Below are 13,979 nucleotides of genomic sequence, written 5' to 3'. Positions count from 1 at the left end.
CACGGGTACAACGGGTATTGCATAGCCGGGTGGGGCATGGATCTCCAACTTCCATCGTTACATGCATTTATGATGAATTGAACATGGTGGACCCTATTGTGAACAAGTGTAATGCTTTATGGTGTCGTCCACAGTTAACAGTTTTGTATTTAGTTGTGCTTGAAATGTACTGTAATTCTCCAATCTGTTAAAAAATCTTTCAATAAATCAATTTCCAACTTTCATCGGCCTGTGCCTAACGGGCACCACTCTAGTGTATAATGATTCCAGTTTGTGCTATATTGTGTAAGTGGAATGTGGAAATGCACAAGACAACAGGATAAGTTTTTTTACTAATGTGATTGGGTCTCAAAAGCAAATAGAAATTTAAATTGCATTCACGTTCATTCAAAAACAATCACAGTAATTTGTGTGACAACTGATGGTGAACTTAATCAGTTACAAGGACTTTGGCGTGCGTAGAGCCTCTTTGTACACAGAACTTAATCAGTTAATCAGTTTTTCCTTGGCCCGTGATCAGCCTTTCCACCTATGTTTGTGCTAATCCGTTTGTAACTGCTCAAGATATCAGACAGACAGACCTGTAGTGGTGAAAACATTACCTCCTTGGCAGAGGTAATACTGAAACTAGAAAACACCAAGTGCTCCTTTCACTCAACAGTGCATAAGAGTAATTGCAATGTCAGAGCAATATGGAAGATATACAATCTTCTAAAATGTTCTGCTTTTCTATAAACACAGCACTGTCCCTTTTCAGGTGGACGATCTCGCTCTCCAGAGCCCGGATCTTGGCCACAGCTGTCTCCTCCCGGTGGTCCAGCTCCAGGATCTTGCCATGCAAGTTCAAAATCTTACTCCAGAGCTGCTCTCTGTCCGTGTCCGCCCTGCAGTACGAGTGTTCGTACACAGAGACGTGCTCCGGCTCGCCGGGCCACCTGTCTGCCGATACGCGGTCTACTGACTCGCTTGGCTTTTCTTTGACTGGCTCCCCGTCCACGGGAACAAAACTAAAAGACGTCCCCAGAGCCATCTCTGTGCCGTCTGAGAGCGGGCAGAGCAACTCACGGCACACCACGCTCACCACGGAGTCTGTGGCCTTTTGAGGGAGGATCGACTCGCCTCGGCACAGGCTGAGACAGGACGAGTGGCTGTCACCGTGAACTTCATGCACAGCACTCAGAGGCTCTGGCGATAGACGTTCATCAAGACGCACATGGTTTGTGTTCGTACCTGAGGCCAGCGGCAGTTCAAGTAGACCTTTGGGCTCTGTCTGTCTGTCTTTGTCTTCACGCATGGTGCTGAAGCCAACGGTGGTCGACGTGGTTGCTTTGGGCTTCCTGGTCAAAATGAGCGGCCTCTTATTGGGAGCGGAATGGGACATACTCAGCTCAGTGTCGGTACCACATGCCCTGGGTCTAGGCCTCTGGTTCTTTGTCTCAACTTCCTGAAGAACAATGAAGAGAATGCATTCTGTGAGTGTTGTTCTAGCCAGTGTTAATTTCGACAGTAACTTTTGATGAAGTTTAAGTCATAGTCTTTTGAATGAAATTCCCATTACTTTTAGTCATATTTTATGTACATTTATTTTGTCTTGTTTTAATTGACAAAATATCGTAAGCAGTGGCTCAGGCGTAGAGCGGCCGTTCGGGAACCGGAAGGTTCCCAGTTTGATTCCGGACTCCCCCAGAGTTAGTGTCGAAGTGACCTTAAACAAGACGCTGAAACACTGCTTTACGAAATTGTCAGTGTGGAGTGACCCGTAGCACCAGTAGGTGTGCCACATTTTTGGTTTTAAGACTAAGATTATAATAAATTATTCTCAGGACCTTTGGGGGGGGTTTACCCCCCCCCCCCCCCCCCCCCAAAGCATATGACTGTAGCCCGTGCTCTTTGCATTTCTGTCTAATAAAGTATTAAATCAATCAATTTGTATTTGTATGAAATTAATCGTCAAGTGAAATGTTATTATTGTGAGGAGGCACTGGGGAGACACTGAGGGGACACTGGGAAGGCACTGAGGGGACACTGGGGAGGCACTGGGAAGGCACTGAGGGGACACTGGGGAGGCACTGGGAAGGCACTGAGGAGACACCAAGGAAGCTCTTAGAAGGAAGTGAAGTGGTCACGTGACTGGGCTGCGCCATGACACTTTCATGGACACTTTCAGGGGAGCCAAACTACACCCGGAAGTTCGGCAGAATGCATTGGAGCCAATGAGAGCTCAGTGACCAGCTCATGAACAAACATTATTTATGAATGACTGAGACCTTTTTAAAGTGATCGCTTCTGGAAAATAAATTAATATATATAACACGTTATTTTAGGCTGTCTTATTTTTTTTATGTGCATACTACTTAATGTGATTTATTTTTTCAAAGAGCAGAGAGCAGCCCAGGCAGAAAACTTACTATGTGCTCTTCTATAAATACCTCAATAAAAAGTCGAAAAACAACCACTCGGAAAAAACGTGTGATATCACTTATGTCTTCTTTAATATTCCTGAACCAATTATATGACAAAGCTCGCAATTGTTCATGAATAATGTTTGTTATGAGCTGGTCCAGCCGGCTCCATTCACTGCCATGTATTCATTGCACTACCGGTGTGAGTTTGGCTCCCATAAAAGTGTCCATGAAAGTGTCATGGCGCAGCCCAGTCACGTGACCACTTCACTTCCTTCTAAGAGCTTCCTTGGGAGACACTGGGAAGGCACTGGGGAGGCACTCAGGGGGACACTGGGGAGGCACTGGGGAGGCACTCAGGGGGACACTAGGGAGGCACTGGGGAAGCACTGAGGGCCGGGGACACTGGGGAGGCACAGGGGAGGCACTGGGGAGAAACTGCAGCCACTGGGGAGACACTGGGGAGGCACTCAGGGGACACTGGGGAGGTACTGTGGAATGCACTTCCCATTGCAGTCAGAACTGCAGCATCACTCCCAATCTTCCGCCGTAGTCTGAAAACCCACCTTTTTAGACTCCATCATGGCCCATAGCACTTACCCTACCCCCTTAGATAGCATTTCTGTAGACTTAGATAGCATCTGATACAGACTTATAGCATGTTATGTAGACGGCACTATAATTGCATTGTATATAGTCATAGCACGCCTTAGTATATAAAAACAACCCGAGGGCCCTCCGAGAGGCGGGATGGAAGAACGGCCCAAACTGACGGATTTCTTGGTTACGACTGGAACGGACACCGACAAAGATTCTTGGATTATGAGAAGATGCAGGTGTGGGTGGGAGAAGGTGACCACTTTCAGAGGTTTGCGGATCCACCAGGGAAAGAAAAAGTGCGAAAAGGGAGGCCATCAGCAACATTGCACTGCAACCGCAGGTCAGACAAGAGGAACCCAAAGCCAGGTCGCAAACCACAGCGCTGAGGGATCCACCGTTGCTGAAGAAAGGCAGGTGGAGGACACAGGAGGGCCTTCGGTGGACACCAATGCCTCTGAGAGTGGCACTGGTGAAGACACACACAGAACACAAAGCAACCCCATCAACCAGGAGCAAAGCCAGAGAACAGAGAGGAAAGAACCTGGAAGGAGGCAGCTGGTCAAATGGCCTAAAGCAAACGAAGTTGCTGTCTGGCAGAAGCTTGACAAGGACCTCAGCCTTATCCTGGAGCATTCACTGCGTGGCCAGGTGGAAACCAAGCTGAACCGCATTGGAGACATCCTGTATGAGGAATGCCGAGGCAGATTTGGAGTGACCGCTGAAAAGCGGAGATCTTGCCCAATGCAGAAGGGGAGGAGGGAGAGAGAGATCGAGCAGTTGGTGAAGAGGCGGCGTCAACTCCGAAAACAGTGGAGGAAGGCAAGCAAAGAGGAGAAGGAGGGCCTGAAGCCACTGTGGGACGAGGTGAGGAATAATCTTGCCGGCCTACGGAGGGCAGAGCGCATTCGCAAACGCAGAAGGCGGAAGGAGAAAGAGAGGAGCAATTTCTTCAAAAACCCCTTCAAGCATGCGAGGCAGCTGCTAGAGGACAAAAGAAGCGGTAAACTGGAGATTACCAAATCTGAGCTGGAGAATCACATCAAGGAGCAGTACAGTGACCCAGCGAAGTCAACTCCGCTGGGATCCCCTGGTTATGTTCCTCGCCCGGCTCCACCAGCCCTCCTCTTTAATGCTGCCCTCCCCAAACTCAGCGAGGTAGCAGAAGTGGTCCGGAAGGCAAGAGCAGCCTCAGCCCCAGGCCCTAACGGGATACCATACAAGCTGTACAAGTACTGCCCAGGGGTCCTGAGATACCTCTGGAACCTGCTGAGAGTGGCTTGGAAAAACCAAGTCATCCCTTCAGAGTGGCAAAGAGCTGTCACAGTTTTCATCCCGAAGGAGCAGAACTCCAGTACGATCAGCCAGTTTAGGAGCATTGCCCTCCTGAATGTCGAAGGGAAGATCTTCTTCTCCATCCTGGCCAAGAGGTTGACCAGCTACCTCACAAGCAACGGGTTCATCGACACCAGCTGCCAGAAGGCAGGCGTGCCAGGCTTCCCAGGGTGTGTGGAACACTCTGCAGTAATATGGGAGCAGATCCAAAGGGCGAAAAGAGAGAGAGGTGACCTGCATGTTGTGTGGCTGGACCTTGCCAACGCATACGGGTCTGTCCCCCACCAACTCATCGAGTTCGCCTTGGACTTCTTCCATGTCCCAGTCTGCATTAGAGCCCTGGTAGCTAAGTACTTTGGAGACCTCCAGATGTGCTGCACCCATCAGGACTTTACAACAGGCTGGCAACAGCTGGAAGTAGGCATTGCCATGGGTTGCTCAATCTCGCCCATCTTGTTTGTCGCAGCCTTTGAGATCATCCTCATAGGGGCTAGGCAGATGGTCGGAGGAGTGAAACTGCCTTCAGGTCAAAGGCTACCAGCAGTGAGAGGCTACATGGACGATATCACCACCATACTCCAGACAGCAGCATGCACAACAAGACTGCTGAAGAGGATAGACGAGCTTGTGGGCTGGGCGAGGATGAAGATCAAACCCCCCAAATCACGCAGTCTGTCTATCAGGAAAGGAGTCAGAAGCGACAACACCATCTTTGTCGCAGGCGGTGAGAATATCCCATTGCTGGCAGATCAACCTGTTCGTAGCCTGGGTCGTATCTACACAGCTGAGCTCTCTGACAGGCAGATGGGGGAGACAGTGAGGAAGCAGCTCGCAGATGGCCTGGCTAAGATCAATCAAAGCCAACTCCCTGGGAAGTACAAAGTATGGTGTTACCAGTTCATACTGTACCAAAGGGTGATGTGGCCACTGAAGATGAGCGAAATCCCCTCCTCAGTGGTAAGCAAGATGGACGGGGTGGCTAACTCGTTCATCAGGAAGTGGCTGGGTCTACCAAGATGCTTTTCAGACGTAGGCCTCTTTGGTAGGAACACGCTACAACTACCACTGCGATCCATCAGCATGGGATACAAGCAAGAGAAGGCTCGGCTGGTGCTGGAGCTGAGGGATTCCACTGACCAGCTGGTGAGAGCAGCGGGCACCCAGATAAGAACAGGAAGAAAGTGGAAAGCCCAAGAAGAGGTCGACATGGCAATCGGCAGGCTGAAGCACCGCGAGGTGGTTGGCAGAGTCCAGGAGGGTCGAGCAGGCCTCGGTAGGGGTGACACTCCCTTGTTCTGGTCAAAGGCTTCCAAAAAAGACAGAAGAGCCATGGTGGTGGCAGAAGTGGCAAGAACTGAGCAGGAACGCCTTAACATCAAAGCGGTGTCCCAGGGCCAGCAAGGACGTTGGACGTCATGGGAAGGCCTCACAGACAGATCCTTGTCATGGTCTGACCTGTGGAAGATCCCCCAAGCTAGGCTCAGCTTCCTGATCAGAGCAACATATGACACCTTGCCTTGTCCCCGAAACATCCACCAATGGTTTGGTGCCGAAGAGACCTGTCCCCTTTGCAACACCATCAACGCAAGCCTCCAGCACATCCTGTCGGGCTGCAGGACAGCGCTGTCCCAAGGCCGCTACAGATGGCGACACGACCAAGTTCTGAAAAAGCTGGCAGAGGTGTCAGAGTCATGCAGAAAGGAAGCAAACAGCAGACCTTCCGCTCCAGGCAGACATCCCATCAAGTTTGCGAGGGCTGGAGAGGGTGTCAAACCCTCCCGCCAGAGAGATACTGCAAGACTCCTCTCACCGGGAAATGAGTGGACCATGAGGGTCGACCTGGGGAAGCAACTCCAGTTCCCCAGGGAGATCGTGGAAACATCGCTGCGGCCAGACCTAGTCATGTGGTCAGAGGCTTGCAAGACAGTCCTTCTGGTCGAACTCACTGTCCCATGGGAGGGAGGTTTGGAGGCTGCTTATGAGCGGAAGCGAGCCAAGTACTCAGACCTGGCGGCAGAGTGCAGGGAGGCTGGCTGGAAAGCTGTTATCTGCCCTGTGGAAGTGGGGTGTAGGGGCTTCGTAGGTTCCTCAACTGGACGCCTACTCCGCGACATTGGATGCACAGGAGCGGGGCATCGGAAAGCCATGAAAGAGCTGGCTGAGGAGGCGGAGAAAGGCAGCTTCTGGCTGTGGCTAAGGAGGAAGCATAAGAGTTGGGGGACAAACACCTAGGGCATCAGCAGGGGGTGGCAGGGAGAGATCCCTGCCACCGCTCCGCCACCATGAGACGTACTGGGGTTAAAGGAGCGAAACGTTGATGAATGGTGGTCCTCAGCTGATGACCCGTTTAGGCCCACAAAGGTGTTCAGTGAGGTGTCACAGCACACCTGTTCAAAAGGCACTGGAGGAGGTGCGTCAGGCAGCAATGCCCAGCAGGAATACCATCACCTGTATCTGATATGTATAGCATAGTAGTATATTATATATAGTTTATATGTATAGTCTCATAATATAGATATTCCACTGTTACTTTCTTAGCTTACGCATGTTTTATGATAAATGCTTTTGTGATGTATTCCCATGCTTTTGTTCTTGATTATTGTAAGTCGCTCTGGATTAAGAGCGTCTGCTAAATGCCTAAATTGTAAATTGTAAATTGAGCCACTGGGCACTGGGGAGGCACCATGGCGGACACTGGGGAGGCACTGGGCAGACACTGTAGGGCAGACACTGGGGTGGCACTTGGGGAGGTACTGGACATTTCATATCACACACACACCATGATTCACTAGCCCCCTAAAAAAAAAAAAAGAAAAAAAAAAAAAAGATTGAGGGGGCTTGGGTACCCCCTGGCTATGCGTCGCGTACCCCTAGGGTTCCGCGGACCCCTAGGGTTCCGCGGACCCCACTTTGGGAACCGCTGACTTACATGTTGGACAGAAGGGAAAATGGTGGGGATGGCTGTGTTCCTCAGGTAGCGAATGCCCCAGCGGATGTTGAAGCAGTCTTCCGTGAAGTGCTCGCTGCACAGGAACTGGTGTCGACTCGGTGCCCACTCATGATCTCGCTTCATGTTATCCACCCATTTCTGTAGCCTGCCGTTATCTTGTAAGGGGAACCTGTATATGAGTGGAAAATAAAGACCAGTTTAACTGTTAAAGCACCACTTTGCCCATTTTCAACCCATTTTTATATACAAATGGTCCTCAATAATGCTCATTATTAAGCGCAAACCACACGAGTTGCAACTCCTTGGTGTGGTTGACCTTAAAACGCTTTTGTTGCAAGGAGTTGCAACTGGTGTGGTTTGGGCTTTAGATGGTACCATTTCTGTCTACTCAGGGTGCCGTGTCGGGCTGTCGGGCTGTGGACAGTAGAAACCTGCCTACCGGAGACATCATCGGTAGGCAGGTTTAGTCATTTCAAAGCAAATTTCACCCATTTTATTATTATAAATTGTATAATTGTTATACAAACTAAAAGGTTTAAACCTGCCTGATCTGTCTGACCTGATGCATGGTGTCACTGGTAGGCAGGTCCGTTCCTGAACTGTTCAGAGCCCTCCTCTGAGACACAGACCAAACTGGTCTCCACCAGTCCAGGTCAGGTTGTGGCCTCCTGGTGACGCTATAATAGGCCAATGTGAAAAGGGTGCCATTTCTTACGCCTTTGATGATTTGAGGCATTTTGTTCCAAAAATGTATTTTGCAAAAATCCACCTGTTGGTGGCGCTATAACAGGCCAATGTGAAAAAGGTGGGATATATTCCTCAGCCTAGTAGGAAAGTGCGTGAAAGATTTCACATAAATTGCATGCTGCGTTCATGATTTGAGGCTTTTTGTTCAAAATGGGCCAATCCTGCAAACTTTGAAAGCCAATGTTAGCCAATTAGGATGGAATATGAAATACCAGACAGATCCGTCTTGAGCACATGACTATAGAGATACTGGGCTGTATTTTGCGTGTCTTAAGTACCAGGTCTTATAGGTCCTAACTTGAGTAAACTAAAGACCTGGAGGCGTGATCAATGCCATTTGGCTATTCTAATTTCTGAGTGGCCAAAGAGCATTGATCACGCCTCCAGGTCTTTAGTTTACTCAAGTTAGGTAATAAGACCTGGTACTTAAAGGTATATTCAGTGATTTCACTAAAAAAACCTTACGTTTCGTTTTTGTCTGTGGGACCCAGCCTTTCGTCCAATCAGGATAGAGAGTCAAAAACTAAACCTAAGGTTTTTTGACCCCCAGGGGTTAACTGGAGACAGGGAGGAACTCCTTATATGGCCAGCACACTCTATAGTAGGGAGGATTATCACAACAAAACAAAAAAATAAGTGATATTTGAATTAAGTGAAATCACTGAATATACCTTTAACTGTGCCGGTGATTAGCTGGTACACACTAGGGCTGCACGATATGGACAACAATTCATATCACGATATATATGGCAGATATCTCGATATCGATACGATATAATTCATATCAACATATTTTCTTAATGGGCGTGGCTAGCGATTCAGGGCTGGAGCCAGGCTACAACAGGACAGAGGGACAAACGGAGAGATGGTTTATTTTCCGAGGGGCACAGGCTAAAACAGAGGGCTGGCTTTAGAAGTGGACGATATATCGATATGTCGGCGATATATCTATATCGCGATACCGTTGCCTTTTTGCGATACTGATATTGTGCATGTTCATACCTCGATAACGATACGATAACGATATATTGTGCAGCCCTAGTACACACACGCATACATTCTCCCCCCCCCCCCCCATGCCTTCAGCCTGGTGGAGACATAGCCCAAACATTTAGATTCTCGTAGAGGTTTTTTTCCGATTCTGACGAATCTCTCTACGAGAGTCTAAAAGAACCTAGCCCATATGTGCCCTCTCCCTACGCTCATTCTGTAGCTCCGAGATGAGGTCACACACTGGGCCCCTCCCACAGCGTTTCAGAAACAGCGCAAGTTTCCGGAAACATAGTCTCTTATCCTTACCAGACCATTAATCCAAAACGTGTAGGGCCGATCCTGGTTTACACTAATTCAAATTTAGGACCGGCCCAGAAAATCCAAGTCGCCATTTGAACTGAGCCTTTACGTCCCGTCTTTTGTCAGTCGCTTCCATGTTTATCAAGGAAGTGTGCGTGTGCGCGTGCATGTCGAGTGAACTGAAGTCAGTTGGAAATTTTCGACCAGGGGAGGCGCCGGGGAGGCGCTAAAGCTTTTAAACTTCCTTGATAAACATGGAAGCGACTGACAAAAGACAGGACGTAAAGGCTCAGTTCAAATGGCGACTTGGATTTTCTGGGCCGGTCCTAAATTTGAATTAGTGTAAACCAGGATCGGCCCTACACGTTTTGGATTAATGGTCTGGTAAGGATAAGAGACTATGTTTTCGGAAACTTGCGCCGTTTCTGAAACGCGGTGGGGGAGGGGCCCAGTGTGTGACCTCATCTCGGAGCTACAGAATGAACGTAGGGAGAGGGCACATATGGGGCTAAAAAGAACCCCGCCCCTAACGTCGAAAAGGAACGTTTGTGCCTCAAAATCACTCTTACCTTGTACAAATGCAAAATCTAAGCTGCTTTAAATGTTGCCCCACTTGTTTGTGATCTGTGCGCACCCATATTAAACACCGCACATGCTTATGTTTCAATAAAAAAGGTATTTTAATCCACTCTGTTTCGGAATCCTCCATTGTAAATGCGCAACAGAACATTACCCGCGCCCCTAGCGGCCAGGGTTCTCTTGCGCATCTACAATGGAGAGAAAACAAAGATGGCTGCCAGATTCCGAGACAGAGTGGATTAAAATACCTTTTTTATTGAAAAGTAAGCATGTGCGCTGTTTAATATAGGTGTGCACAGATCACAAACAAGTGGGGCAACATTTAAAGCAGCTTAGATTTTGCATTTGTACAAGGTAAGAGTGATTTTGAGGCACAAACGTTCCTTTTCGACGGGCGGGGTTAACTTTTAGACTCTTTTTTGATTGATTGAAATATTTATTAACAGTTTGTAGAATTTACAGTACATTTTAAGCACAAACTCAATACAAAGACTGTTAACTGTGAGTGGACGACCGAATTAAGCATTACACTTGTTTACAACAGGGTCCACATTGTTCAATTCATCAAAACATTTAGAGACATACAAATAGACATTTCTATGTAGCTAAAGAACAGAACAGGAATTCATCATAAAGGAAGCAAAAAGGGAAAAGATACATATACAGTGAGGGGAAAGGGGGGGGGGGTGGGGTGGGGGGGATTCAGATCTTACAGAGGCCAGTTTCGAATTGCAGCCGTCCGTAGGTGCCCTTTGAGAGCGGTTTTGAAGGAGTCAAGGGATTCACATGTCTTAATGACTGTTGGTAGGGCGTTCCACATTTTGGTGGCATAGGAGCGAAAAGAATTTAGTCCCTTGTTTGTGCCGAATCTGGGTTGTACATGGTTTGTTGCACTCCCTCTGGTGTTGTGGGGTGTGGACTTCGTTTACATTAAGGAAGTATTTAGACAGGTACATGGGTATCTTGGTGGTGTAACGAATCTTGTGGACCAGACCCATTGCAAGATGCTGTACTCTGTCGTTGACCCTAAGCCATCCCAGCCTGTCAAAGTGGGCAGGGGTGAGGTGGGTTCGGGGGGTGAGGCCAAGTAGGAGCCTGACCAGTTTGTTTTGGGAGGTCTGGAGCCTTGTTTTAAGGGCCTTTGAGGTGCTGTGGTACCAAGAGGTGGATGCATAGTCAAAGAAACCTTGTACGAGGGCTCCTGTTAAGGTCTTCAAGGTGTTTTTGCTGACCAGTGAGGAGATCCTGTAAAGGAATCTTGTTCTTTGATTGACTTTTTTGATTACGTTGGTGGCCATTTTATCACCGGAAAGATTGGCCTCCAGGATGGAACCTAGGTAGGTAATTTGATCTTTTCGTGTGATAACATTGTCACCCACTCTAACCAAGAAGCCATCTGCCTTGCTGAGATTACTATTTGATCCGAAGAGAATGGATTCAGTTTTTCCCAGGTGTAAGGATAGTTTGTTATCAGCGAGCCAGGTGCAGATTCTACCGAGTTCAGAGCTGAGGGTCTTTTCAACCTGCAGTTTGTTCCTGTCCGAGACCAGCAGTGCTGAGTCATCTGCGAACAGGAACAAGTTGCAGTCACAAGCTGAAGTCATGTCATTAACATATATTAGGAACAGTAAAGGCCCTAGTATGCTTCCTTGTGGGACGCCACAGCTCACTGGGAGGGGAGGGGACAGTGTTCCGTTCATCTCCACCATCTGTTCTCTCCCCTCCAGGTAGGATTGCATCCAGCTCACTGATGTGCTATCAAAACCAATAGCTTTAAGCTTGTTAACCAGTATGGAGTGGTTCACGGTGTCAAAAGCCTTTTGGAGGTCCAGCATGACCATGCCGCAGTATTTTCCAGCGTCCACCTCGTGTTTGATGTGGTCGCTCAAATAGAGGAGGCATGTGTCAGTGGAGTGGGATGTTCTGAAACCAGATTGGAACTCGTACAGCAATTTATTAGTGGCAAGATACTTTTCAACCTGTTCATAGACAATTTTTTCCATCACTTTCGAGATGGAGCTTAGAATAGAAATAGGGCGGTAGTTGCCAGGTTCTAATTTACTCCCTTTTTTGTACAGGGGGGTTACTTTGGCCAGTTTAAAATCTTGGGGGACCTGTCCCTGTTTGATGGAGAGGTTTACTATGTGGGTGATGACGGGAGCTATGGAAATGGCTGAGTCTCTGAGAAATTTGGAGGGAATATTGTCATGGCCAGTGGCCTTGTGGGGTTGGAGGGCACTCAGTTTTTTAAGTACCTCCTCAGTTGTTACCATTGCCATTTTAAAATCATCTTTACAAACACCTAGGTTTTTGTAGAAGGCTTTGATGTGTTCTACACCAAAACGCCCAGAGTGGGAGGGCAGTTTGTTAACCAGCATTGTTGCAATGTTTGTAAAGAAGATGTTCAAGTGGTTGGCTACATCAAGCTTGTCAGTGATGAGGGTGTTATTCGATTTGATGTTTATATTAGTAAACCTGGTTTTTAGTTTCTGACCACAGCCTAGTTGGTTGTTTAGTAGCTTCCAAAGCTCCGAGGATTGTTTTTAATTTCCTCGGCTTTATCATTGATAGTTACTTTTTGCTGATTTGGTCATGGCAATAACACCGTTTCTTAGCTTGTTACATTGGGTTTCTAGGATGTACAGTTTGGTTTGGAGATCACTGTCGAAACACTTGGCTAGCTTGGACTTGCATTTAAGAAGTTCAGAGCATTTGTTGTCTCTGGTTTTCATTGCAGTATGTCCGAATTCATCCATGGCTCCGAGCGGGTTTTGACCCTGACGGTTCGCAAAGGAGCCATGATGTTTAGTACTGATGTAAATTTGGTTTTAAAGCCAAGCCATGCTTCTTCGACTAGTGAGCTCCTGAGCACATCGGACCAATCCAGACTCTCCAGTTCAAGGTTAAAGGCCTCACTAGAGTAGGTTTTGAGGTCCCTATAGATATGACTGTTTTGTGACAGTCAAACTTTAGTTTTTGTATTTTGCGGGTACAGAAAATCATAAAATGATCACTGAGCCCACAAACAATAACCCCTTTCTTGGAGATTCTGGATTTGTCCGAGGTCAGAATGAGATCTCTCGTAGAGAGATTCGTCAGAATCGAAAAAAACCTCTACGAGAATCTAAATGTTTGGGCTAGTGGAGACAGTAAGACATGGCGCCATGTATTATGATGAACATTAGTGATAGGACCATAACCATTTATATGAAGATATGTTTGGAAATGGATCGAGCAAAGAGTATCAAATACTCGAGGGCCGAGGCACTATACACTTTCCTGATAATTTTACACACAAAGAAAAATGGGACATAGGACATTTCCTCGAAACATTAAAAGTTCTGTTAAGTGTCTAATATGTTTCTTCAAAAAAAAAAATCTTATTTACACCAGCAGACAAATAGTGGAAACTAAAGGCAGGACAGATTGACAGACATACTGGATGTAAACTATAGCCTAAGATTTTAGACTCTCGTAGATGTATATGTATTTGATCTATTCTGACATTTCAAAATGTCAGAATCGATTAAATATGTCAGCTAGCTTGTTACAGAGTAGGTCGACATCTCTGAATAAAACATGAACACAGTACAGAACAGAGGAAGAGAAAAGAAAAGAAGAGGAACATACGGATAAAAGCTGATCCTTTCTTGTTTAGAAGCAGCATACCCACCACGATTTCTACAAACTTTCACTGCACAGTACCGAGGCATCTCTGTTAACCATCACACTACAGTAGCATAGTAAGCCTACAACACAGCCTATGGGATAAAATCATTTTCACAAAATAAATATACACTCGTGTAGGCTATAACTTCCGGGTTGTGGTCAAGGAGTACTTTGAAGAAGGAGAAGCCAGCACATTTGCTGCTTTTTGTGTGTGTGTGTGTGTGTGTCTCTCCACCGTCTCCAGCTACTTCTGATGGCATACATACCTTAAAGGGAAACTTCACCCTTTTTACAAAAAAATATATGTTAATGATGTTTAGAAGATTTTAGAACACTTTCCTAGGGGTCTTTATGTGTGCAATATGTGGTTTTAGATATTTTAGCAGTGAGCCCAGTGTCTCTGATGT

The 13,979-nt window shown here is 47.1% G+C and overlaps 1 protein-coding gene across 2 annotated transcripts; it reads right to left on the bottom strand.

Moving 5' to 3' along the window:
- Positions 1-507: 507 nt before the first annotated feature.
- Positions 508-13,653, bottom strand: LOC310853739 (THAP domain-containing protein 5-like; the record flags this gene model as incomplete). 2 transcript variants are annotated; one of them, XM_083758155.1, is made up of 3 exons in its annotated part: positions 13,534-13,653; positions 7,264-7,453; positions 508-1,444 (listed from the first exon to the last, which is right to left on the bottom strand). In XM_083758155.1, the coding sequence occupies exons 1-3, from the start codon at positions 13,614-13,616 to the stop codon at positions 683-685; spliced, it is 1,035 nt and encodes a 344-aa protein (XP_083614281.1). In that variant the 5' UTR covers positions 13,617-13,653. The 2 variants fall into 2 exon arrangements, with proteins under 2 accessions (XP_083614281.1, XP_083614282.1); XM_083758156.1 differs by having other exon boundaries at positions 683-1,421; positions 7,244-7,453.
- Positions 13,654-13,979: the final 326 nt, after the last annotated feature.

Source organism: Protomyctophum parallelum, assembly GCF_964188405.1.
Source record: "Protomyctophum parallelum genome assembly, chromosome: 22".
NCBI classification, from domain to species: Eukaryota; Metazoa; Chordata; class Actinopteri; order Myctophiformes; family Myctophidae; genus Protomyctophum; species Protomyctophum parallelum.
Note: the sequence above shows the minus strand (reverse complement) of the source record. Positions and strands in the feature narration are given on the sequence as shown.